At 39.6% G+C, this 26,498-nt stretch overlaps 1 protein-coding gene across 9 annotated transcripts in view; it reads right to left on the bottom strand.

Annotated features, from left to right (window-relative positions):
* Positions 1 to 26,498, bottom strand: part of camta1b (calmodulin binding transcription activator 1b) — a 304,866-nt gene that overhangs the window by 158,098 nt on the left and 120,270 nt on the right. For all 9 annotated transcript variants that reach the window (XM_077204055.1, XM_077204062.1, XM_077204057.1 and 6 more), the window contains one exon: positions 6,990 to 7,057. In XM_077204055.1, the coding sequence (XP_077060170.1) occupies positions 6,990 to 7,057 (68 nt within the window). The remainder of the gene's footprint in view (positions 1 to 6,989; positions 7,058 to 26,498) is intronic.

Raw genomic sequence — 26,498 nt, 5'->3', positions numbered from 1 at the left:
ACTCTGATGACAAACTGATATGGATCATTAGCGCTTTAATTGGTCAATTACGTACCTTTAAGAACAACCGGGGAGAATTTACGAACGAAGGTCCGTTCGGCACAAGTGTTTTCTATTCTAGTTCTGTTTAAAATTCACCGCAGTACAGACGGGTCTTCTCGGTTCACTGGCTTACAAAGTCCACAACAGCTCGAGCAGGAAACATGAACTCCTGGAGACGTGCGGACACTTTCTCCACTGCATTTATCTTTCCCTCTGTTTATACATTTTCTCCTTGTTCTATCCTCCATTACTTTGGTTTCATAGAGCCCTGGGTGGATTTGCACATGAATGAGCGTGTGGTGTTTAATTACAACCTCAGATGCACTCCCCTTGCGGAAGAGAGGAGAGACACATGACACAAAGCAGATCAGCCAAATTAAACTTTGACAAAACGGCAGCGGGCATGCATTGGTATTCCTCAGACGTCATTGTTTTGATGGGAAAGGGCCCTTTATGCTCTGTTCTTTAGAGGAGTCTGGGAGGACTGCACCGCAGAATATGGGAGAGAGAAAGCACAGAAATTCACACAATATTCAGACTTAGGATAAAAAAATGTTGCCAATGGGATTGGAAAAATAAACTTTTCCCTTTTTAATTAAATACACATATTTATCGCAATGGCAAATATTGTTTTCTTCTTGCTTTAGCTTCACATGAAATCATCATGGTCCATTTTAATGATCCTTCCATGTGACAAAGTAAAAATGTTCCACATTAATATGTGATGACAAAAACTACATACAAATCTTATAATAATAATAATATGTTATAATACATTATTTTTTATCAATATTATATAATAATTTTTAAATTATATAATGATTTTTAAAAGATCATTTGTCCCATTGGCAGTTACTGTTTTGAACCAAATTCTCAATTAGGGTTGTTATTGTGAATTATGTATACTGTATTTTATCGAATCATGTATTTACCAATTATTATGTGTGTATTATGTGTTTTATGTGTTTAATGTGGTTGTAGAATGTTGTTGAAGCCAGTATCAAAGATGAATTTCTGTCCAGTAAATCTGAACAGACAATAAAGTTAAAACAAACAAAACAAACAAACAAACATAATTATTTATCTAAATATATTTTTGATCATAATTTACATAAATAATACAAATATTAACATTTTATATTATATACAATTATTTAAAATAATACTAATTATATCAATTACAATTATTATTATTGTCACAGTCTTCGTCTGCACCTGTCTGTCTTAGTCTTCACTACACTACCCAGAATCCCTCTTGTTTCCACACCTGTACTCACTCCCTCAATTACCAGCCTGTTCATCGTTATCTTCATCCGTGTCACATGTCTTCACCTTGTTATGTTTGATGTGTATCTGTATTTAGTATCCTTCTGTTCAGTTAGTCTTGGTCGGTTCTTGTAATGTTATAGTGTTTTGTGAGTGTACCCTCTGCCTGCCTGAACCTGTTTGTTGTTGCTTTTGAGTAAATCTTTGAATTGGAGCTTTTTGCCTCAGCCTGTCTTCATCTACACCACAACCGTGACAGAAGAACCGACCACAAAAAGAGTTATAGTATCGTCTTCAGTCTGTTTTCTTTTTGTTTGTTTTTTCCTTTTTGTTATCATGGATTTCCCTGCAGTCAAGCTCATCTGCCTTGAGCAGGGAGTCAGCTCTCTCGAGGAACACCTGGAAGTGTTCCTGGATCTGGTGCCTCAGACCGATTTCCCGGACGACTGCCTCTGCACGTTTCTACGTGTGGGACTGAACAACACCACTCGAGCGCAGTTGTCCGGGGAACCTCCTCGAGGGAGCTTCGCCGACTATGTGGAGTGGGTGCTGGTATCCTGCGGTTCATCCTTCACCGTCGACGAAGTCACCAGCCCCACTCCAACCCCACCGTTCAGCCCAGGGCCTTCACCGCTGGTCCCGTCCAGCATAGAGCGGTCTCTATGCTCTGGAAGATACAGTGCTGATTACGGCGATCTTGTGTGTGTGGGCTACACACACAACGATCATGGCTCATTCGTCCAGTCCAAAGCCCTCTTCGCCGCTGGTCCCGTCCAGCCCAAGGCCCTCTTCGCCGCTGGTTCCGCCCAGCTCAAAGCCCTCTTCGCCGCTGGTTCCGCCCAGCTCAAAGCCCTCTTCGCCGCTGGTTCCGCCCAGCTCAAAGCCCTCTTCGCCGCTGGTTCCGCCCAGCTCAAAGCCCTCTTCGCCGCTGGTTCCGCCCAGCTCAAAGCCCTCTTCGCCTCTGGTCCCGCCCAGCTCAAAGCCCTCTTCGCCGCTGGTTCCGCCCAGCTCAAAGCCCTCTTCGCCTCTGGTCCCGCCCAGCTCAAAGCCCTCTTCGCCGCTGGTTCCGCCCAACTCAAAGCCCTCTTCGCCGCTGGTTCCGTACAGCCCAGCCGAGCCTTCACCGCTGGTTCCGTACAGCCCAGCCGAGCCTTCACCGCTGGTTCCGTACAGCCCAGCCGAGCCTTCACCGCTGGTGCCCGTCAGCCACACAGAGACTGTTCACGTCAGCCACGTCCAGCCAGAGCTTCACGTCAGCCACGTCCAGCCAGAGCTTCACGTCAGCCACGTCCAGCCAGAGCTTCACGTCAGCCACGTCCAGCCAGAGCTTCACGTCAGCCACGTCCAGCCAGAGCTTCACGTCAGCCACGTCCAGCCAGAGCTTCACGTCAGCCACGTCCAGCCAGAGCTTCACGTCAGCCACGTCCAGCCAGAGCTTCACGTCAGCCACGTCCAGCCAGAGCTTCACGTCAGCCACGTCCAGCCAGAGCTTCACGTCAGCCACGTCCAGCCAGAGCTTCACGTCAGCCACGTCCAGCCAGAGCTTCACGTCAGCCACGTCCAGCCAGAGCTTCACGTCAGCCACGTCCAGCCAGAGCTTCACGTCCTGTCCCCGACTCTATTCTGGAGTCGGGGTCGAAATCTGTCACGCTCTCCAGTAATTTTTTTGGGGGGGGCCCAAAGGTCCTCGCCATGGCCACCCGAAGGGTCCTCACCGCCGTGGACGCCCGAGGGTCCAACAGCTCCGCCGTGGTCACGCCCACAGCCTGCTCCGCCCTGGACGCCCGAGGGTCTAACAGCTCCGCCCTGGACGCCCGAGGGTTCGTCTGCTCAGCCCTGGCCACGCCCACGTCCTGCTCCTCCATGGCCACGCCCACGTCCTGCCACGCCCACGTCCTGCTCCACCCTGGCCACGCCCACGTACTGCTCCGCCGTGGTCACGCCCACAGCCTGCTCCGCCCTGGACGCCCGAGGGTTCGTCTGCTCTGCCCTGGCCACGTCATGCTCCGCCCTGGCCACGCCCATGTCCTGCTCCGCCCTGGACGCTTCCTGCTCCAGATCGGCCTCCCCCTCGTCAGCCTCCAGGGCGCCCACCCCCCCACCCCATTGATGTTCTACGGCGCGAGGTCGCGCCTTGTTGGAGGGGGGCGTTCTGTCACAGTCTTCGTCTGCACCTGTCTGTCTTAGTCTTCACTACACTACCCAGAATCCCTCTTGTTTCCACACCTGTACTCACTCCCTCAATTACCAGCCTGTTCATCGTTATCTTCATCCGTGTCACATGTCTTCACCTTGTTATGTTTGATGTGTATCTGTATTTAGTATCCTTCTGTTCAGTTAGTCTTGGTCGGTTCTTGTAATGTTATAGTGTTTTGTGAGTGTACCCTCTGCCTGCCTGAACCTGTTTGTTGTTGCTTTTGAGTAAATCTTTGAATTGGAGCTTTTTGCCTCAGCCTGTCTTCATCTACACCACAACCGTGACAATTATGTAGTTTTAGTAGTAGCAGTATTAATAATTGTATTTCTTTTGTATATCATTATAATTTGCATAATATCACATAAATCATGTTGACATAAATCAACATAAATCATATGTTAAATGTTTACAATTATATTTTTGTTACAATTATTTATATTACACATTATTGTAATTTATTCTATTTCTTACAATGATTAGTATCATTCTAAATAATAATTCTTATAATAAATATTTCTTATAATTAATAGTCAGAAATGTTTGGAGAAAACTGTACTGATTGAAGGACCTGGAGTGCTGTTACCTCAAATACAGAGTCAGAGGAAACACTGAGTCTGCCACACCCACACACACACACACACACACACACACACACACACACACACACACACACACACACACATAGTAGTGGCGATGCCAAGACCTGACAGATATAAAGGTTAGCATGCGCACATATGCACACGCCAGGACACATTTATGAATGCAAATACACAGAGGAGGAACACCTGGCCAATAAACTCACACAATGCACAGCAGAGCAACATAAGTGTGAACAAATAACAGCACTGTATGAATATTAGCGCAAATTGACAAATAACAACAAAAATACATCAAAGCTGGCCTTAAAAGTCTTATCAGTGCCATAAAAACATATTAATATCCTGAGATGAGATATCATGAGTGAATTACCCAACCGCTCATTTCATAAAGAGTCACTACTGTGATACAAGCACTCTTTTATCTTCAAATTAATATGACGACAAATTCATAGCAGTGCTTTCATTGCTTTAATTATATTACGAGATGAATGCGTGTGTGTAAGTATTTAGGACTGATGCCGGCTGTGTGTCTCCAGTCGTCGCTTGCAGTGTGAACTCACACTGGTTGTGACCCCTGAAGACAGCCTGGAGTCACACAAGCTTCATTAAGAGCAGGAAAGCACTCGCTGCACTAAACAGCCATGGCAAATTGCAGACTGAAATCAGTGCCATTATGTAAAGGCAGGCCGGGGGCAGCAAGGGGCTGTGTGTGTGTGTGTGTGTGTGTGTGTGTGTGTGTGTCTCTGTGTGTGTGTGTGTGTGTGTGAGAGAGAGACTTAGTGGGAACACTTGTGTTTACATGTTTGTTTGTGTGTGTGTGTGTGTGTGTGTGTGTGTGTGTGTGTGTGTGTGTGTGTGTGTGTGTGTGTGTGTGTGTTTAGAGGACAGTTGCCCGGCAGTCTCTTCCCTGCTGCTCTGTGTCCTGCCGCTGTCACACACTACGATCATATCATTAACGCTTCATCGTTAAGCTCTAATTTGGATGCACTTTTCTCATGTGAACCACATAATGGGGGCACACAGCTTCTCCCTAAAAGCAAATCAAACTGTTTTTTAAAAGGTACATTACTGTTCAAAAGTTGGGGGTTTGTAATGTTTGAAATAAATTAATACTTTAATTTAGCAAGGACAAATTAAATTGATCAGAAGTAACAGATATTTTTATAAATGTTTTAAATAAATGCTGTTCTTTTGAACTTTCTATTCATCAATCTCAAGATAGTGTCATGTTTTTACAAAAATATTAAGCAGCACAACTGTTTTTTACATCGATGATATACAGAAATGTTTCTTGAGCAGTAAATCAGCATATTAGAATGATTTCTGAAGGATCATGTGACACTGAAGACTGGAGTAATGATGCTGAAATTATTTGATCACAGGAACAAATTATAAATTATTTTTAAATGTATTTAATAATTGTAATAGTTATTTTAAACAATATTACTGTTTTACTGTATTTTTGATCAAATAAATGCAGCCTTGTTGAGCATGAGAGACTTTTTTTTAAACATAAAAAATTCTTACTGACCCCAAACTTTTTAACGCAATTCGTTTTCAAAGAGAATTTGCCAAATATTGCTAAAAAAAATCTGATGCAAGTCTAAACCTCACAGTAGACTGGATTCCACAGTAGATAGGAATGATGTAAATGAAATCCGCCAAAAAATATCCACATTTCTGGATATGAAAGGCATTTTTTCTGAGTGTATAATTGTTTGATTACTTTAAGCCAACAAACTTCTTTTTGTTCAGCTTGAAAAATATCCATGTGCTTCTTTCATCAAAATAAATGACGATTGCTATTTTGTTATCTAATGCAATGACACTCAGACATTTTGATGTGCAGCTTAATTCCAAAAATATATTTTGGGGGCACTGTGTATGTGTCTGTGTGCCTATGTAAAACACAAACAAATCAAAAAGCATCTTATGAGTCATTTGGTATCTGATGTCAGAGCTGAATCACTAAATACCGTTACGCAAGAAAACAAGGTTGTTTCTAAAAGACTCGATCGGCTGTGTTCTCAGTAAAGCAGCTCTTATTTGCCTCTTCTGCTCGCTGTACTTACAAATGTGTGTGTACACGTTGGGTGAATGACAGGTCCAGATGCTGGCCAGGTAACCTCTGGCCATGTAAACAGCTCTTGAACCCGACCCCCGTGGTGATTTGTCTGCCCACATTTTCCCTTTCCCTTGATTTGCCTCACATACAAACACTTGCTCTTTCCACGGTTTTCTGTTTATGAATAAATCCAAACTTATCTTTCTGGACCACTGCAGATAAGCATGCAAAATTGCTCTTTATGGTACCGTTGGATATTTTCGTCTTTACTCTCAAGTTCCTTATGTCATGATTAAATTAAATTGCATGGCCCTCTATAGAAATAAACTGCACTGAAAACATTTGGAACGTCAAAGTTTAAAATGAATCTACGTGCCATTTGGTAGCTCTTGACGTGTGTCACGTACATATATAACCAAGTATTATCTTAAATTGCACTCATCATCATATCGCAGCTGTTATCTCTCTGGATAGATATAAGAACTGGCATTAAAAGTAAAAAGCTTTTTCATTATCACTGCTCCGTAAATCAAGTAATACTGTAAATTTCGTGCTGAGCCCTTATCACCGTAGGGTGATGTTCTACGATCTCACCACATTACCACCCACATTAATGGCATTGGTGAGCAAAGACAGCATTAAGCTAATAGACCTGGCCACATCTTGCATTATAAATAGTCATTAATATTCCATTATCTGTCTGCACATGCCAGCAAAATGTGCAGGAACTGGCAGCTGTAGTGAAATGTACAGTACCTTTCTGCTTTTCAGGTAACACTCTACATATAAAACTAGGGGACGCTGCCACTCGTCATCTTACCTGGTTTTGGGGGACGTCGTCAGCCACTCTTCATGTTTTTCAAACGTTATTAAGTAGGCTGCAATCTCCTGCAACAGATTAAATAAAGAAATATTCAGGATTTTGCTCTTTTAATCATCTAAAAAATGTCCTACAAATTCGAATTGTCTAGTTCAATAACACTACAATGTTAGTGTTCCATTATCAACTAAGATATCAGTTAGAATAAGCTTTATTTTCTATTTAAAAAAAAAATCCTAGTCAGCTCACATTCTTACAACATTCCACATTTACTTGTTCTGTAATTTCTCTGCACTGGTCACACTATTAAAACACTACCAAAAAGTACCATGTACAATGGTATTCTTGGAAATACTTTGAGGCATCATGTAAACACCAGGGTTGAGTGCAATTCAAATCAACTTAAATTCAAGTTTAAAACGTTTGAAGGTTTATAGACCTAGAATGATAGATAGATAGAAATAAATAACGATGGAACGATAGATAGATATAGATAGGACAATAGATAATTAAATAGATAGAATGAAATAACGATAGATAGAACGATAGAAAGATAGAATGATAGATATAACGATAGATAAGCAGATAGATAGATAGATAGAGAGATAGATAGATAGAATGAAAGAATGATAGATAGAATGATAGATACATAGCTAGATAGAATCATAGATAGAATGATAGAGCGATAGATAGATAGATAGATAGATAGATAGATAGATAGATAGATAGAAAGATAGAATGAAAGAATGATAGATAGATAGAATGATAGATAGAACGATAGATAAATAGCAAGATAGACTCATAGATATAATGATAGATCGATAGATAGAACGATAGATAGATAGAGCGATAGATAGAACGATATATAGAACGATAGATAGATAGATAGATAGATAGATAGATAGATAGATAGATAGATAGATAGAAAGATAGAATGAAAGAATGATAGATAGATAGAATGATAGATAGAACGATAGATAAATAGCAAGATAGACTCATAGATAGAATGATAGATCGATAGATAGAACGATATATAGAACGATATATAGAACGATAGATAGATAGATAGATAGATAGATAGATAGATAGATAGATAGATAGATAGATAGATAGATAGATAGATAGATAGATAGATAGATAGATAGATAGATTACAGGTTACATGTTGCCCTTGATATTATCGGACCTATTAAAGTACTAAAACCAAATCTATCCACCTGAGTTTTACTCTCTCTCAGGTGCTGTAAAATTGACCAGCTTTCCTCTAGCAGCCCTTATAAAACTAGAGTACTCAATTTAAACACCACAAAACACAGTCTAATAAACTTAGTGACTGTTGCCTGAGAACATGATCTTGTGAAAAGCGGGTTTTGAGCATCAGTATGAGTAACCTGTCCGTCTCCATGCCGAGATACAAGAGTTGCGGATGTTTCTAGATGACCTGACGATGACCATCGTTCATCCGTCGCTCCGGGGTATTGGTAAAGTGTTCAGACGGCCCGCTGTGCAGCTGTCAGGAAGCAGATTACACAGCCACAAGGGCCCAACTGCATCTCGAGCCCTACAGCCAATCAGCATGCCATATCGACTATCACCTCCTCTGACAAGAGCCAGATCCTGCATCATATCGTTGTGCAACCACCACCGGAGCGCTTAAGACAACATTTACGTGCACATGAGTTACTTGTGCCTGAATTCTGAGATCAGTTGAAAGACCGATCTCATTTTATGCACCAGTGGGCTCATTTTAGCAAAGCGTGAGGAGAATGAGTGTCTGGGCTTCTAGAATACAGAGATGACTTACGTCACATATACGTTAACAGCTCTATCACAGTTCTTTGCTCTTTATATTAAGTTGAATCTGGCTAAAGAGAGGGGATTTGGGTAACAAGTGCCACACGTCTACAGGACAGACACATCAGGACGCTCTTCACAACAGAGCAGAGGGTAGAGTGTTCGGCTGACAGTCACGCGAAAGATTCACTGTGTATCTACATGCGGCCATATGCTCTCTTGGCTCGGCTCTGAAAACAGGCAGAAGGCCTAGGGAAGTGTATTGGAACACAACTGGCAATGTTCTCTCTCGGTTTCAATTTAGAGAAGCCAACTTGTGCAGTGCCAATTTAACCCTGCTGGCCTCATTATTGAAGGCAAAGAGGGAAGGGATGGGCCTAACAGAGGAGAAATGAGTAGCGCATTAAAGAGCCAAGAGGAAAGAGAAAAACTGGGAGCCACTCAATTTCAAAGTAGAATAGAATTTCAATTCAATTGCAATTTGAATTTAGGAAAGTTTAATTAAAATGAACTGAAATTCATTATTTCTGAACTGAAATTCATTACTGTGAAAATGAACATTCTATAGTCACTCTCATGCTGTTCCAAACCCGTTGACTGTTACTTTGGCGGAACATAAAGATATTTTTAAGAATTCCAAACAACAATCCTCATTGACTTTAATTTTTTCATACAGAAAAAGTAGAGACGCATACAGGTTTGGAATGATATGAAATAAGTAAATGATGACAGAAGATGACATTTTTGGGGAGAAATAATCCTTTAAATAGAAAGGGAGTGTTGGAATGTTGGCTTGTCTGACAAAAGCTTTGTCTGAAAGTTTAAAATGTCTAAGTGGTGTGCCAAACACACCAATGGCCGCCTTCATTGTTTTCTGTGATATTTTTCAAAGCGTTCCATCATCTTATGTGACCGCAAGACGCACTTCTTTGTTCTCCTGTTTACCGTTGGGTTGGGGGCCTCTATTCTCACTGTCGGATTGTTTGTTATGCTGGGACCCTGGGAGTGTCCTGGCACTGCCGCTGATGGACTGAATGAAAAACAATGACCCGCTATAATTTGGCAAACAAGCAACAAGACAGAAACCAAGCATCGGGGAGTCGGGCCTTTGTCAAATTCTGTTTATTAAGGAGTCAATTCTCAACAGCTCGCTCATCTTTACTGTCCCTTCTCAGCCTAGTTTTCCTCTATTTTTGATAAGCTTGCTTTTTTTGTGCTCCATATACATTCCCAGCACTCCTCCCCTCCTCTTTGCTCTCATTGCCTTATTATTCCTCTGTTCCGTGCTCCTAACTCAGAGCTGTAGTCACCAAAGAGATTATATGACAAAGTCATTTTGCATTGAAATGAAGATGAAGGCCTCGGGGCTTCAGCGTTGTGCCAGAGAACATCCCTTCCCTGTTCCTTCGTTTATCCCGTTCCCCCTCCCTCTGACTTCCTGCGAACCCCGGGGGCCATTCGTTCGGATTCTAGCGAACCTGCTCCAGGCGGCTCTTTCCCTAACCCGCAGTTAACCTGAAGGGCGGCGCCGACGCCTCACTCTGACTGCCAATGAGCGCCTCCAAGTTTGCCACTCAGGAGCCGAAGAAATGTGAAACTCCTCAAAGCGCTCTTTAAACTATAGTAGGGGTAAACGGGAGTCAAGAGGTGTGTGAGAAAGATCCGGCACTCCAGACAAACTGAAGTGTCTTTTTCCTTCCAGACAATGCCTCTCTCTCTCTCTCTCTCTTTCTCTCTCTCTGGCTTACGTCTTGAATGCTTGTTGCTAAACTTTATGAAATGCAAATCGGCCTCCTGTGAAAATGATCTTTGAAACGCTTCTAACAATTCGACACCAAAGGAAGACATGAGCAAATCCTGCTACCTGTTTCAAAAGGCCAGGCCTGCCATCCGTCTCCTTCTGTTGTTCCAAATATGAAAGAGAAGTCATGAACAATATGACTCCCTGACAGGTTTATTTAAGGGAAGCGTCACCGTCGTGCTTGTGAAAAATGCGCAACGACTATCGAGTTCGATTACTCCAGCTATTATTTCAAAGTGTCAGTCGCTTTTTGATGAAGCGCTTTGTTTAAATGATCAAGCCTGCCCGCTTGAGCTAAGGGGTGTCTTTTGGTGTTTGACCATGGGTAACACTCCAGAATTAGTCAAGGCAAAAATGGCAATTACATTAAAAAAAAAGTCTTCTGCTACTGGATCCATGGAGAGGTAATGCAATATACCAATGACTGAAATAAATAAAAGATGTTAGGGATGAGAATCAGAAGTGACATCAATGATCAATCATGAAAATATCACAAAAGGCTTTGTTTTCAATTGTGAGATTTGTTACAGCATGATTTTTGGCAGCACTTTGCAGTTTTATTCCTCACATGTGCTCCAAAACAGCAGGATTTTAATGGGTTTTAAAAAAAATTTTTTATAGAACTATGTCATATTAAAACTTTAAAATATATAATAAATATTAAAACTTATTAAGATGAATACGGTACACTGCCAGAAGAGCAGAATAACTTTGAGCATTTGTTCCCTGAAATGAACAATCTGGACAAATCTAACAAACACTGCCCATCCCTAATACACTGCTTGTAAAATGTGATCTTACATCTCTGAATCTCTGCATTATTCATATTAAGTTTCTTATTTAGGCTGAGATGGCGGCCTTGGAGTTCTGCTGAGGGTCATCCTAAAACTGACTCTCATTTGACCAAGCTCAAATGCACTTTAAACCCAAAGTGCTCCCTATGGCACCGTGAAGAAAACCAGAGAGAGTCCTCATTCTGCTGAAAATACTCTCCTCCACAATTTGCTGCAGGGTGAAGAAAATTTTGCACGACAGATCATTTTTGAATACGTGCCCTGATTCATTAGCGTAAGACTCCATCACACTTGGTTCCTGCCATGGTCCCCACAGGTACCCTTAAAACCTGCGTTACATAGATGGCTGGCAGTTTCTGAAATGAATATTAGTCAGAGTGTACCCCGCTGAACTGCACCGAATGTGCTTAAACCAACACTCAGACATTATCAAGCGGCAGACGATACAAAGTGGTACAGTCAGCTCTGTTCTGAGCACACCATCACTTCTAATCTGTCTAACCGTAGGATTCCTCAAGGGCCGCCTGGTCCACCAGCCTAGACAGTCTAAGGTGTGAAGAGAGATACATGTACACTACATATTGATAAGCATAAGAGACTTCTTTCAAAGACATAAAAAAATCTTAATTATTCCAAACTTTTCACCAGTGTAAGATGTCATGACAAACTATGATACCATAAACATGCTCTTTAGGCCTCTGTTCTGCTTCCACATGTTCGCACTTCAAATTAAAGTGTCTTTGTCTTTCCTCCCAAAGTCAGCGGGAAAAAAACGATGAAGTCCCCCGTAGAGTCTCGCTGTCATCTCAATAATCATAATCAAACTGCTCATCCACAATCTTTTACATTGTCTCTACACCCACTCAGTAGATGAAACGTCACCAAATCACAGAGAGCAAATTGACAATCTACTTTAAAAAGTGGGAGAGGAAATTGAGCCATTAATCATAACGCTCGTGTCCGCCATACCGGTCCTCAGACTGTCCACACTCGCACACACAAGCCAAGACCGACACCACGCTCAGGAGTATCTGCAGCTTATTGCAGAGAAAAGATAAATTCTTCCTTTAACTGTCATTTACCAATGTCTCTCTTGCACTTTGTGGAGATGCCGGTCCAAAGTCCGGTTTGATTAGTGGATGTGTGTGTGGTCGGGCTGTCCAGACGCTCAAGGAGAAAGACTTCGGTGAAGGTGCAGAGGACATCATAGTGGTCTAAGATTGATGTTCTCTCAGTTTGGCAGAGGACTGGAGAAATGTACTGTGGCATACTTTAAAAGAAGTATAAGAAATGCTGCCAGAGAAGGGCAGAGAAGGTGAGAGGACCATTAATTGGGATCCAGGTCATAGAGAGGTCCTGAGTCTGGTCCTCAAGGAACCATCTTAGTGTGTTCGGATAAACGAAGAACTAAGTCAAGTGGTTTAATTAATCAAGTGATAGTTGTGTCAGTTGTGTTACTACACCATTGGGACACATTTAAGGGGTCCTAAGAATAGGATATGAGCAGGACAATAAGTATGAACAAGTGCTTGTCAAAACATTTTACCTTAAAAGTACAATGCAGAACATATATACATTCATTCCTTAACACCCAAAGACAGAATGATTTCCTAAGAGTCTTTTCTGGAACCACTCATTTTAGAAGTAGTAGAACGAGCTTTATTGCCAAGTATGTTCTTCACACACAAGGAATTTGTTTCGGTGAAGAAGAAGCTTCCAGTATACAACAGTAAACAGATCAAATAAAAATAAAGATATATGTTTTAAACACTTTTTGAAAAAGATATGTAACCAAAATGGGTTTAAATGCCATTTCATGTTGGCTTTAAGACCAAAAAGAAAAGTAATAATAATAATAATAAATATAATTTCTATGGAAACTTTCATACATAAAATGCAGCAATAAATAGTAAATAATAAAAAATAAAAAAACCAAATAATATAAGAGAAAAACAGAATAAGCATAGGAACAAGAGAAACAATTTTTTTTAAAGAATGGATATGAGAAGGAAATAGATTTTAAACATAAAATGTGCTTAAATTGTTTCACAAGTCAAAAATATATTTAAAAAGATACTTAAAGAAATAGTAAATGATGAATGAATGAATGAATGAATGAATGAGAAGGAAATACATTGATGTCTTTTCCTGCTTTTAAAAATGTGAATGCTATTGTAAATATCTATTTATTTGTCTACTTTCAATTGTTTAAAGTTCCCTGATTGTTAGAGGATTATGGCAAACAGCTGCTCAACTCGATCTCATAACCTTTAGCCCAACATCAGCACACACACCACAAACATTCAGGGGTTTTAGCATTAGATGCACGCACAGATCTCCAGCTGTTTTATACAGAGAGCTGGCAGGCAAAGCTGTCACCTCAGCACAGAAAATAACTCTCGCTATGCGGTTTGAGAGACGTGGAGGGGCAAGTGGGCTAAAGTTCTACTTCTGTTGTTTTGATATTTTTGCAGGTGTGTATCCCAGCAGACCTTTCTTGCACAGCAGCTGTTTAAGGTTAACCTGCAGCTCCAGCTGTTTAAAGAGATGTAAACATTTGTGTGGAGTGCAATCAGTCACGCTGGGTGATGATGTTTGTTTTGGGTCATTAATATTAATATATGACAACAGGTTTCAGGACACATGGCTTTTATGAATTATGAAAGAACACAGAGACCAAGGAAATTGGTTTCTGCATGTATAAATCCCAACCTTTGTGTTAACAAAAATCATCTGCTGGGCATTATATTGGGATCAATTTGAGAGGAATGCAGAAATGAGAAGGATACTGGAGATTTTATATATACTAACTATATATACTAAATATATACTAACTATACTAATATTTATGCATTCGTCAGATTTTTCTAAAACAGAGCTAAAACAACATACACTGCATTTTACCAGCTCATGCATTCACTGGGAATTGAACCCATAACTTGGGGTTGCTAGCACCATTACCTAATGAAGTAATAAAATAAAAAATACATGCTATTTTTTAACATTAGTTGTTTAACTACTCTTAATCCTGCGGATTTGCAAACTACTGTATAGTGTCAAAGTAGCTTCACCAACACTCAGTCAAACGAAATTGGGTTCCTGTACCTGTGTCTGTAAATGAATGAATGTCTACTAATAATATATGAACTAAATAAATATATATTTAAAAAATATATATTTTTGCCTAACTAGTTTAAAAAGATTCTAGCAATTGCAATGGATTCTATTACCAAAATAGCCAAAGGGTAAATTGCAGTTCAAACTCTCTGTAAATCACTTTGGATGAAAGTGTCAGTCAAATGCATAAAACATACATGCAAAAAGGTGGTGTAGAGTTTGAGTTGTCACATTCTCCATATTCCTTATTTAGATTTCTCACATTTAACCATAGTCTCTTTCCTTATTTTGTCTTTTTAAAGGCTTTTATTCTTTATTTGTCTATATTCCCCTGTTCACTCCCTTCATCTTCTCTTTTCGCTCTGTTGTTTTGCAGTGGCCTTGTGCCTCTCTTTGGTTATTTGTTTGTTTTGGTCAATTGTAAACCTCCGGCAATGATAAGGAGAGGGCGTTATTGTGTTGGAGAGGCAGAGAGAGAGAGAAAGAGAGAGAGGTGGGCTGAAACCTGGCACTTAGCAAGATTGTTTTCCCTGTCCAAGTGCCAAGGCTGCTGACTTCCATGATAAAAATTAAACTATCGTTTGCAAGGATGTTATCAGATAGTCAAGAGCGGTAGAGAGAGAAACAGCCAGAAAGAGAGACAGAGAAGAGGGTCAGCCATTAATGAAAATAGCGGCCACATTATTATAGGTGATGTGATTTTCCCATTACTGTGTGCATGAGAATTTTTCAGTTTAAGAGATGGAGTGTCGCCTACGAGTGACATACTCATCTACATATTACACACTCATCAAATATCAATCATGAAATTAATCTCTGCTGTGTAATTGATAGGTTACATGTGTGGTTTATTTATAACCACAACAGCAACAATAGCAAACAGCCTTCGAAAACACCACTAAAAATAATCATTCTGGTTAATTTTGTCGTCCATAAAAAGCAAATTCATCTAATTAGCCCACGGCTTTCTCTAAAACAGGGATATTTACAGTTGGAAAAACTTAAATTGCATTTCTTCATCCAAGCAATTTTCCCCATAATTGGTAAAGCCTAAAAGTTTTTAATTTGTTTTGAACTTCTCCACTTGTTTAACTCCCCACATGCACAGCGAAGCAGTAAATAGTTCACTCAGATCATTCACATTACAGCTCGTGCGTGAGACGGACAGCGACGGCAATTAATAGCTGCGTCTGCAGATTAATTAAAACCACAAAAGCAAAAACAGGTCACATACAGTAAAGCTCTGGATCCACACCACTAAAGATCGCTTGAAACAAGATGTTTCCTGTGCCGTCGGCCAAATTTCAACGAACAATGCAGTGCTTTTCTTCATTTTATCACGAGACAAAAAGTACAGCCAGGGAGGAAAGCGCCACCATCCACACATGCGCTCCACCTTTTGTCACTACGAGATGGAGTGAAGGTCATATCCCAAGCAGAAGCTTCCAGGAGCCGCCCCGACTCTGCCAGCGAGGCCCCGGTGGGGAAGGAATGATGGAACGTTTCATGCTTCCTCCACGACACGTGGGCCCCATCCGGAATACATGATCCGGCAGAGACAGGAAGGAGGAGAGACGCGTCCTCCGCTTGGGCTCACCCGGGATCTACTCCAGAAATGCAGTGGCACTCGTCCTCGCCAGGGATCGAGGCTGCTGCTCGCGCTCGATTGGGGACACAATGGAATATTGAATTTCCTCGACTGACTGCGATCTGAGATGTGCTTCCAAACCTGGTGATGCCAGATCAAAGGTGCCACCAGGTTGATGCTACAACTCACTGATAAACTAAAAATGCATCCAAGACACAAACAAGCACACGATTCTCAACATTTGCAAGACTGTTCTGCAATAGTAATGGAATTGTGGTAAAAATATACTTATGATCTTATGAAGTCTTATGATTTGGGGGTCTACATATGTCTTGGAATAGTAAATTTGGGCTACTTGTTTTTCTTTTTTAAGTGCCAACAAACAATTCTACTATTATTTCAGCTGCCAATATGAGTAAAGTACTCTCAACTCTGGTTTACCATGCTAAAATCCATTCTGCATTAAAAACATTAAAAAGTCTACAGCACTTTATTTTGTAGGTTTAGGATGTTATGACAAAGATGGAAGAAATTGCTTTAGAAACTCCTTTATTCCTGAATCCATTAGGCTTTGTTCCAGGGCTGGGCAAAATTCTGAATTTAAAAATTGGCTCTGTTTCAATCCCTGATTTAATAATAATTTCATAACACATTACGTGTTCTTCCACCCAGGAAAATAAAATGAAAGTTCATTTATTTATCCACTAGTCTGTCTAACTATAAGGGCAATTAAACCTAAAAAAGACATTTATAAACTTTCAAAAAAGGCTTTGTCAAGCCAACACGGAAAGTCTGTCTTGATAAACTTTCCTTTTCTAGTTCCAGTATAATATATTGTAATTGTACTTCCTTAAATTATAATTCAAATTACAATTCTACACACTGTATTCTTTCTTCAGGAATTTAAAAGTCTTTCTCAATTCAGTTTTGAATTATTCAAAACCCTGATCTGATGTTTCTGTTTGCTATTCCTATTATTATTATTATTAAAAATTGGAATAAAAATTAAATTGTTAATCTACAACATAAATCTATTTTCATGGCAAGGCCCCCTTGGTTACACCAAAGCCTTGTTAAAAAACACATATATAAAATTGTACATTAATATAAAAGGTTAAATTATAAGGTAATGTGGGAGATTCAATTAAACATTAAGCTGAACTTTAACATCTTAGCTTTATCTTTGGTTGAAGTAAACACGTTTAGCAGATTTCCATTCTCTCACGCAATTAAAATGTTTGAGATCCAACAATACTTTGTGGACCCCCTACAGTCCCGCCATGGACCCCCCTAAGGGCCGGCGACCCCCCGTTGAAGCGCCCTGATCTATGGGATGTTGTTTTTTTCTTTCATCTACTAACCAAATCAAACATGCTAAGTTAACATGCTGAGCATTTAGCATATTTTGTTTATGGAACACAAAGGACTTGCAGGCGGTGGCTTTTAACGCAGCTCCCTGGTTTATACTCTACAGCACACAATAATAGCTCAGCACTGCGGCTAATTAACCCCACTAACAGTTTCCCAGTTCCCTAACTTTGATAAATGAGAAAAGTTGATGGACAATGTGAAGTTCCTTTGAGATGGAGGAATCATCTCACGTACCGAAACCCTGCTGCGTTCCCTGAGGTCAGAGTTCAGTCTCCATCCAACCATTTGATTCGTATCAAAACCTCCTGCCCTCCTCTTCCACTGAGTGTGAGCTGTAAGAACTGAACTCCATCTCCGCAGGAGCTGTCCATCTGTCACAGGTACAACTCATATATTATTGCACTATCGAAATCAATGGCTGAAGGCTAGAGAGCTGGACAGACAAGTGCAGATGATGGGTAGCTTTTGCTATTTTAAGTCAATGGAGGATCTCTGTGTTTAGATAGTTTGCAATTGCAGTTTTAGAAATGCACTATGAAACATAATTTACAATAATTTTTAATAACACTTTTTAACAGCTTTGAGCATTTTACTGAAAAATCTGAGAAATCTTCTGTTCAATCATATAGGATGTCCTGTAAATGATGTTCTGTTACTAACTCACTTTCTGAGTGAGTAACAATAGCAAAGGAGGCTGAACTTTAAAAAAAACAAACAAAAAAAAAACGTTGCAACCAAGAAGTATACAAAAAAATAAGAGTCCCCAATAATAAGATTTCCCAAACACTGTGCATTCGTTCTTCCTAAAAACTCATGAACAAATTCATTAATAAAGTTGAGTGGAATCGGCATTCCTCACCATTCTCATCCCTACAAAACTGTTACGGTTTGATGTTTTGGCTTAATTCTACTCGCCAGTGGGAAAATCTACTGCCTTTCAGTGTCAGAAACTCAAATTCCTCACCCTTCCCCCAACGTTGCATTCATTTCATCTCAGATTGCGACTTTGTTTGCAAACCTGAAATTTTCCAATAGTTGTGTGTCTTTCTCCACCCTGCTCAATGAATCCCGGCACAGATTCATCTTTCCCTTAATCAGAGGATGGTGACAGGCGTTAATTAAGGTGTGTGTTTGCCCTGTCAGAACGTCAGCGGTCGGACGTTTTTGTTTGGCGAGGCAGCCCGGCTGACAAGCGGTTTGGCACGGCTGGAACTCGGTGCTGATGTGGCAATAAAGGCAATAAAGGGAGCGATGTGGAGGTGAAGGTCAACAACTTCCTCCTGGATGGCTCCATATTCACCCAGCACTTTTTATATAATATGCAAGTGTTTGGTTGATATACTGATATATTATGAAATGAGTCTCTTATGCTCACCAATCTTACTTTTATTTTTGAACATACAGAAAAAAACTGTAAAAATTTAATAAAACTAATATTTTGATCAGCTGAATACTCCAGTGAATACTCCACTGAATTGCTGCTTAAAAAAAAATTCTTATTATTATCAACGTTGAACAAAGTTCTGCTGCTCAATACTTTTAAAAACTGATTTTTTGATTAATAGCATTTATTTAAAACATTTTCTGTATAATTATAAATATCTTTACTGTCAGTGATTCATTCTTGATGCATTCTTGCTGAATAAAATATTATTAAATATTATAAAATAATTACTTTATTTGCTGTCCAAGATGCTGCTCATATTAACCACACACAATATCATGAAATCTACTGCTCATTTTCTGGTCCATTTCAGCTGCTTTTGTGGCCAAAATGGATATACCACTGAAGAGACTCTACATTTTGAAACATGAGTTAAAAATAAGTAAGAGGGCTGTAAGTGATTAGGAAATCTCCTCTTTCATCTAAATTAAAGAGGAGTGCTGGGAAAACGAGTACCCAGATTTGCTTTCATGGGCGCTCTGCCTCTCTGGAAATGCTTTGAGATGTTTTGCTCTGATATAACAGTTGCATCACTCTCCTGGAGAAAGACTAATCTATTTATTATGGCTATTATTACTTAACCATGAGCGATTTTTACTTTTGGTAAATGCTCAACAAGAAAGTAGCAAATAAATAAACTTGTAGAGTAAAAAGATGTATTTGAGAGAGAACTGCAGCCAAGTAGAAATTTAATTCCCCAGCATGCGTCACTGTTACTGACTGCTGCTATAACGCTCAGACAAAAACACAAGAGCTCTGAAAAGTGCCACATTTGTCCAGCCCAAAGCACAAAAAACAAAAACATCTACAGACTGGCCAAGATCGAGAGAGATTACAAGATAGACCAGGTACTAATAAGCAGTCATCTAGCAGCTGTAGGCATGGTCAGAGTTTCAGTGCTTCCATGCATCACTTGACCAAGTAATTAAATTAACTGAACAGCAACTATTGTAGTTAAAGGTACAATATGTAGGATTTTTGCAGTAAAATATCCAAAAACCACTAGGCCAATGTTATATATATATATTTGTTTAGTTGATTACTTACAATATCCCAAATGTTTCAAACTATTTGTAAATCGTGAGAAAATTGCGATTTTAACCAAGGAAACGGGGCGTGTGAGCAGGGGTGAGGAGTCGCCAGTCAATGGCGTCATATCCGTGTTAGCCTCGTTTTCCGCCAGGTTTGCGCTCGTACTGCCATAGTAACCATGGCGACAGACGTTGACAACTGGGTTATGCCCGTTATGCCTAGCAGGATGCTCACGCTGTTGTTTTTTTGTTCAAACATTATGGACCATGGCAAGCAGACTTTGAGACAAAAAAAGGACTAAAACGAAGATCAACATCTTTCGAGATGCCGAGAGCTCCACGTCCGCGACTAACTTCGGCCTGACAGAGACGCGAGTGTTGCATGTACTTTATTAGACAGGTGGGCAAATGTACATAAAACTATCAAAGTTATTTAGTTCAACATGATGAAATGTTAGAATATGATCTGTATGTTATTCTAATGTTGATCTAACTTAACGTACTTAGTCTCATACAGCCAACACACAACCTAACTAACAACATTCAACACTCTCAAATGCTGTTTAGTGTGATAGTGTTACTGTTAGAGCAAGTGAAACAGCGCTGTGTTACCTCAAGTTTAATTTGTCTAATAAACTGTCCTGTGTGAGTATTAATTCAATACTTGCATTTAGTTCAGTAGAATGAAATGTCCTTATTCTTTTATATCCGCGGGACTCACGTTGTGTGTGGCGCTGGTATACGTCTAGCAATCGCGCCCTGCTTTTCATACCACAGTCATGTTAAAAACATCAATGTATTCACTCATCCATAAAAGATCCATCAGCTAGAAGACAGGATCCATAATTCAGCTTAATGTGGAATATACGTCATCAATATACGCCTTTGTTATTGTAATAGGTTAGCGACCCCTGGTGACGAAAATTCCTGCATATTGTACCTTTAAATACGGAATTAAATTATCATAAACAAATGAAAGACAACAAAAGACTGATTTAGTCACATATAAATTCTGTTCTGAAACCCAGTGACCTGCCTTATGCAAAAGTTTTGCAAGAGAATGCAAAAGCATTGAAATAAATTTTTCCTCCCATCTCATTTTTATGTACTTTTTTTACCATCACAATTTCCCTTTAGGGGGTTTGTACACACACACACACACACACACACAACACGCACACACACGCACACACTAGCGCACACAGAGATTAATTAAATAAATAAGCAGCACAAATGTTTTCCACATTACAGATGTTACTGTATATTTGATCACATAAATGCAGCCTTGGAGAGCACTATGGGCCTTTTACACAACACCGGTTTCAACTAAAAGCAGAAAACTTTTTATGCGTTTTGGCTGTTTATTTTTTACAACAACAGAGTTTTGGGGGCCTGTACTTGCAGTTCTACCGGGTGAAAAGAAGTCTACTGTTGCTAAGCTGCATGACATGCTTGATAATAAAAAAAAAGAGTTATTAAAACTGCATCGAGGAGATGAAGGAGATGCTGTTACCCAAGCTTTCTGTGCGTGCGCTCCGAGACAGAGTGGAACATGGACAAGCAAAGTGAACTTTGGGTTTCAGGTTTGGTCAAATATACACAGATATATTTCAAATTGGCCGGCTTGGTGAGTATTCGCTTAAACACCATCGGTTATCTCTTAAGTGAACATAAACAGTAGGGAAATAAGTTGCATGTGTAACTTGTAAGTATATTGGATCCGTGCATTCGTTCTTAAAGTGAAAGGAGCCTAATAAACCTGCTGACGTCTGTTTCAATGTTAATCAAAAGACAAAGGAAAAAAATCACTCACTGCTCTTTAGTATATTTAGTAGGATTAATCTATATTTAATTTATACAGTGAAGACTATGCACTGATTTTACATTTGATTACTTTCTGTTGATAAAGACTCCTGTTTTTCTTATAATTATTAATTTCACACCCCTTTAAGAGAGTATTATTTATCATGTAGTATTATTTATTTTGGTGATCGGTATCGGCAAATACTGCTTCCAGTGATCGTAATCGCTTGCAAAAACCCAGATCAGAGCGTCCTTATTGAAAACAATACCGTTATCGTCTCTGTGCAAACTACAAAAACAGGAATTTGTGAAAACAGCTATTAAGTTAATCGAAAATATTTTATTTGATGAGGATGTTCATAAATCATTTGTATAATTGAATGAAATATGAGTATATTTATAATCAATATTTTGTGCTTATTTTTAGATTGACTGGTTATCTGATTTCTTTTGGCTTAACGGATTCATGCTGCCTTACAGTTTGCCTATGATGTTTTAACACACTGTCTAGGTAGGCAGCTCACTATATTCCAGAACGGAGCAATAATGTTCCCTTTCTGCAGACCACATGGATCCATCATCGTAATGAAGTGTCATGAGTGTGTCAGAATCACGTTACATGTGTCTCGGGTGCTATCCACAATCATGACTGCATGAACATATCTTCCATTATACAGTCTAAACTTTCCTGTGATGATGATGCTCTAAACCCTGGACGCTTCATTCTATCTGATGAGAGATAAACAATATTGACTTCAGCCTCTGAAACAATGCTGTTCTTCATAATCAGGTTAACATCTTCAGGGCACACAGAGAGAGAGAGAGCGACAGAACTTACTTTTCTCTATTTTAGCCTCACTTGCGTGCCTTTTCAGCACATTTGCCGCTTTTGCTGGTGGCGAAAACTCAGTGAGCGTTTGGGAATGACTTATTTAACAGATCACATTTCTTTCTCTGTCAGCAAAAAAGGAGTCCCTCTCAGAGAAACACGGCAAAGGCAATGTGCTGTGAAATGTAGGGTCATCCGGAGACAAATAACTTTAAAGGGAAAGGGCAACAAAGGACGTTGAAATAAAGAGACCGGGCTCTTTCCAATAATTAATTAAAGCACTTTCAGCCATGCAGGAGGTGTAAATGGGAACCGCACTGTGCGTTTGGGCCCGGAACAAAGCCGGCTTCAGTGCTGCTGTCATGACACTGTCAATAGATCTCATATATCAACACTTGGCTTGAACATGTAATCGCTTTCAATTTCGCCCAGGCTTGGGGTGTTATTGATTTAAAAGCCGTCTGTTCTCTTCCTGGACCTCTTGCCGAGAGCAACGGGAACAATCTACACGCGTCTTTTTGGATAGCTGTCAAACTGGAGACACTGTATGAACATGCAACTCTTTCCAAGTTATGCGTGAGCACTAAACCGTTTTATGCACTGCAAGAGAAAGGTAGAAGTGCATTAGTAAATGTGGAGGCAATGACATGACAAGCAAATCACGTGTCAGTATGTTCATGGCAAGTAAAGCATCTTGTTTCTGTGGCTTCTACTAGTAAAAAGATAACAAAACCATTGCAAGTGCAATTCAACAACATTCAGAAACAAGCTGAATAAACCAGAGCACAATATTGATTTTTTTTTTAAAATCCTGGTCGGATCAGGCCAATAGTTTTATTTTTCCTTTTCTAATGATACATAAAAATTGCTTTGAAAAAATTATATATTACACAAGGGATATTGTCTTAAAAAATTATAATATCACCTAATAATCCTATTACCTAATATATTTCAAGGTGATATTTTTCTTTCAGAAATAAAAATGATAACAAAATGTAATAAATAAATTAGGGGCCAAGCACCGAAGGTGCGGAGGCACCTATTGTTATTGTTCCCGTTCTTATTATTATTCCTCTTCTGGCAGCCCATAGAACCGATTGCGGGAAAGTTGTTTTGGTTTGACATTCTAATAGAGGACAGTCCCAACATTAAATACACCAATTTTGGTGTTTCTAAGTCATTCCCTCTAGCGCCACCACCTGTCCAAAGTTTCACTTTTATTTTGCTAATAACTTTTGAACCGTAAGGCCAATCAACAAAATTCTTTTTTCATCTGATTCCTGAGCACATGACGGGTCGATTGCACCCTATGCCGTCATTTTCCGTCATAAAAATATGGCCGCCATAATGAACTTCCTGAAAAAGCTACTTTTTCGAACTCGTCCTATACGGTTTGTCCGATTTGCACGAAAATTTAACCAGATCATCTTCAGGCAGTGCTGACAAAAAGTTATTAGATTCAAATTGATTCGTTAAATCGTTTTTGATAACCACTCGAACAAATTTTACGTAGCGCTTGCAAAAACAGTCGTAAGGCTGTATCTTCGCAACGGTTAATCGTATTCAGACCAAACTTGGTACGTGTCATCACAAGCATAACCTGAGGAAACATGCTGCGCTGCCTACTGGTCCGGATATATGAAAAATGGCTATTTTTGCTTATAACTTCTGAACAGTTTGTCCAAAAATCATAAAATTGGTCTTGTTAGATTCAGGGTGTCATGCCGAGTCGACTGATATCCAATTTTCCCATATCGGCCATTTTGTCTGTCGGCCATTTTGAATTATGTGCTAAGATGCTGTATTTTCTGTATTTGCTTTCATATTTTCTCGGTATGGGTCATCAGTACGATGCCTTGAAGGAACCTGAGAAGTTTCGAAACAGCGCCACCTAGTGGTGAATTTTTTTTCTTCAAATGTTTATAACTTTGGGTTTGGTCGACTTATCCTCACGGGAGTGAGAATCTTTTTGAGTTCCTGAATCGTTGCCGAGTCCATCGATACCAAACATGCTGGGTTTCGTCTTACGGTTTGTGTAGCGTTGCGATTTAGCGCGAAAAAAACATTTGGCTATATCTTCGAAACCGTTTGTCCGATCGAGACGAAACCACCGTCAGAAGTTTGAAACCATAGCTTGTTAAATAAGGGTCAATGCCCAAATGCGAAAATATTGATAGTAAGGGGTAGTAAAATTCAAACAAAGTCACGTGTCAGTCATTTTTTACGTGTTTTTTCATATAAATGTCTATAAATCTGAAGCGAATTGAAATATTTTCACCAAAATTGACACAAATATGTATGGGCTCACTCTGAGGACACATAAAAAAAAATTATGGGACTGAGCCTCTTGGTGGAGCTATAATAGAGCAAAACATGAAATTCCCATTGACTTCAATACAGTTTTGTGAAATAAAATGCTATACTAAACAAATGCATTGCTGTAACATTATGAAACTCAGAATTTGCCAACAACACCATCCTCTGAAGGTACTCAAAAGATTTTGAGATAGCGCCACCTGTTGGTCAAAAGTTATAATTAAATTTCCAAAAATGCTAATAACTTTTGAATAAATCTGCCTGTTGAAATGCCACTGGTCTTAATAGATTCCTTGGGTCAAGGTGAGAACATAGATACCAGGTTTTCCTTTTTTGGCAGAACTTCCTGTCCGCCATCTTGATTTTCAATCAAAACCTACTTTTTCGACTCCTCCTAGACCGTTTGTCTAATTTTCACCAAAATCGAATCGTATCATCTCCAGACCGTGCCGACTAAAAGTTATAGATTTCGTGCTGATAGATGAAACCATTTTCGTATAGCGCAGCAGCAAATTTGAGGCATGCTGCCAAAATGACTAATAAGTCTTTATCTCTGCAATGCCTTGACATTTTGACACCAAACTTTGTATGTGTCATTGTCACCTCACTCTGACCACATTATATCGATTTCGTAACTGCGCCACCTATTTGTCGAAAGTGATAAACCATTAAATCATCTTAAAAGTTACTGTATATATGATTTTTCAGCCATTTTGCCAAATTCTCTTAAATTGTCTTTAATTGCTCCTTGCTGCAGTTGGTCTGCCACTCCCACCCATGATGGCATCTGTAGCCGCTTCTTGCGCTTGGCCCCCCTGTAATGGCTGCTTGCAGCTATATTTGTAATTGTTTTTGTAAATTTGATGTATAATAAAAACATATTTCTTTCTGCCATATAAAACAGCACTTACATTTTTCATTAAACACCAAATGTATTAGGTTATGCAAATATACAGAAGCTGGAAACTATACAGCTATAATGAAACTATGACAGCTATAAATTCATAAACCCAATTTTGCAGCATATAATAGCATACAGTGATTTGTTTAGGATTTTCCCATTCTAACTGATGCTTCCAAGACTATCACAAATCATTCTCACAAATGTGACATGTTAGCCAGCTAAATTACATATTTAAATCAGCAGAATTTGCAACAACATTCAATATTTCACAAAAGAAAAACAAATGTTTTCCTTTGCAAGGCATACAAACTCAAGTATATAATCAAAAAGCATGACATCACACAACTGGCTTCTGACTATCCTTAAACTTGAGTCCTGAAAGCCATTTTCATTATGCTTTTCAGACATTATGTTTAGATATACTCCCATGGATTGCTCTTGCAAACTGAAAACAAGGCAGTCAATTTTCATGAAATAAACCCTGTCAAACTCCAACTAATCGATATCAAACATAGCAGACTATCGGTAAGGTGGTGTATGTGTTTGGGGAATACGAGCAGTTGTATTAGTAAAGGAGTTCACATCGGACAGTCTCCCTGTGGTTACAGGCATGGCCCGAGGCGTTACAGTCTTCACTAGTCAGTGAGAGCTGCAGAAAGCTAGTGTGTCCTCATCCATCTGCCTCTGCGCCACCAAAAACAAATACAGCAGCGGTGGT

This window comes from Siphateles boraxobius, unplaced genomic scaffold, assembly GCF_051911475.1.
Source record: "Siphateles boraxobius isolate OS27281-9 unplaced genomic scaffold, OSU_SipBor_1 5, whole genome shotgun sequence".
Lineage (NCBI taxonomy): Eukaryota > Metazoa > Chordata > Actinopteri > Cypriniformes > Leuciscidae > Siphateles > Siphateles boraxobius.
The sequence above is the reverse complement of the archived record's forward strand: the minus strand, read 5'-3'. Positions and strand labels throughout refer to the sequence as shown.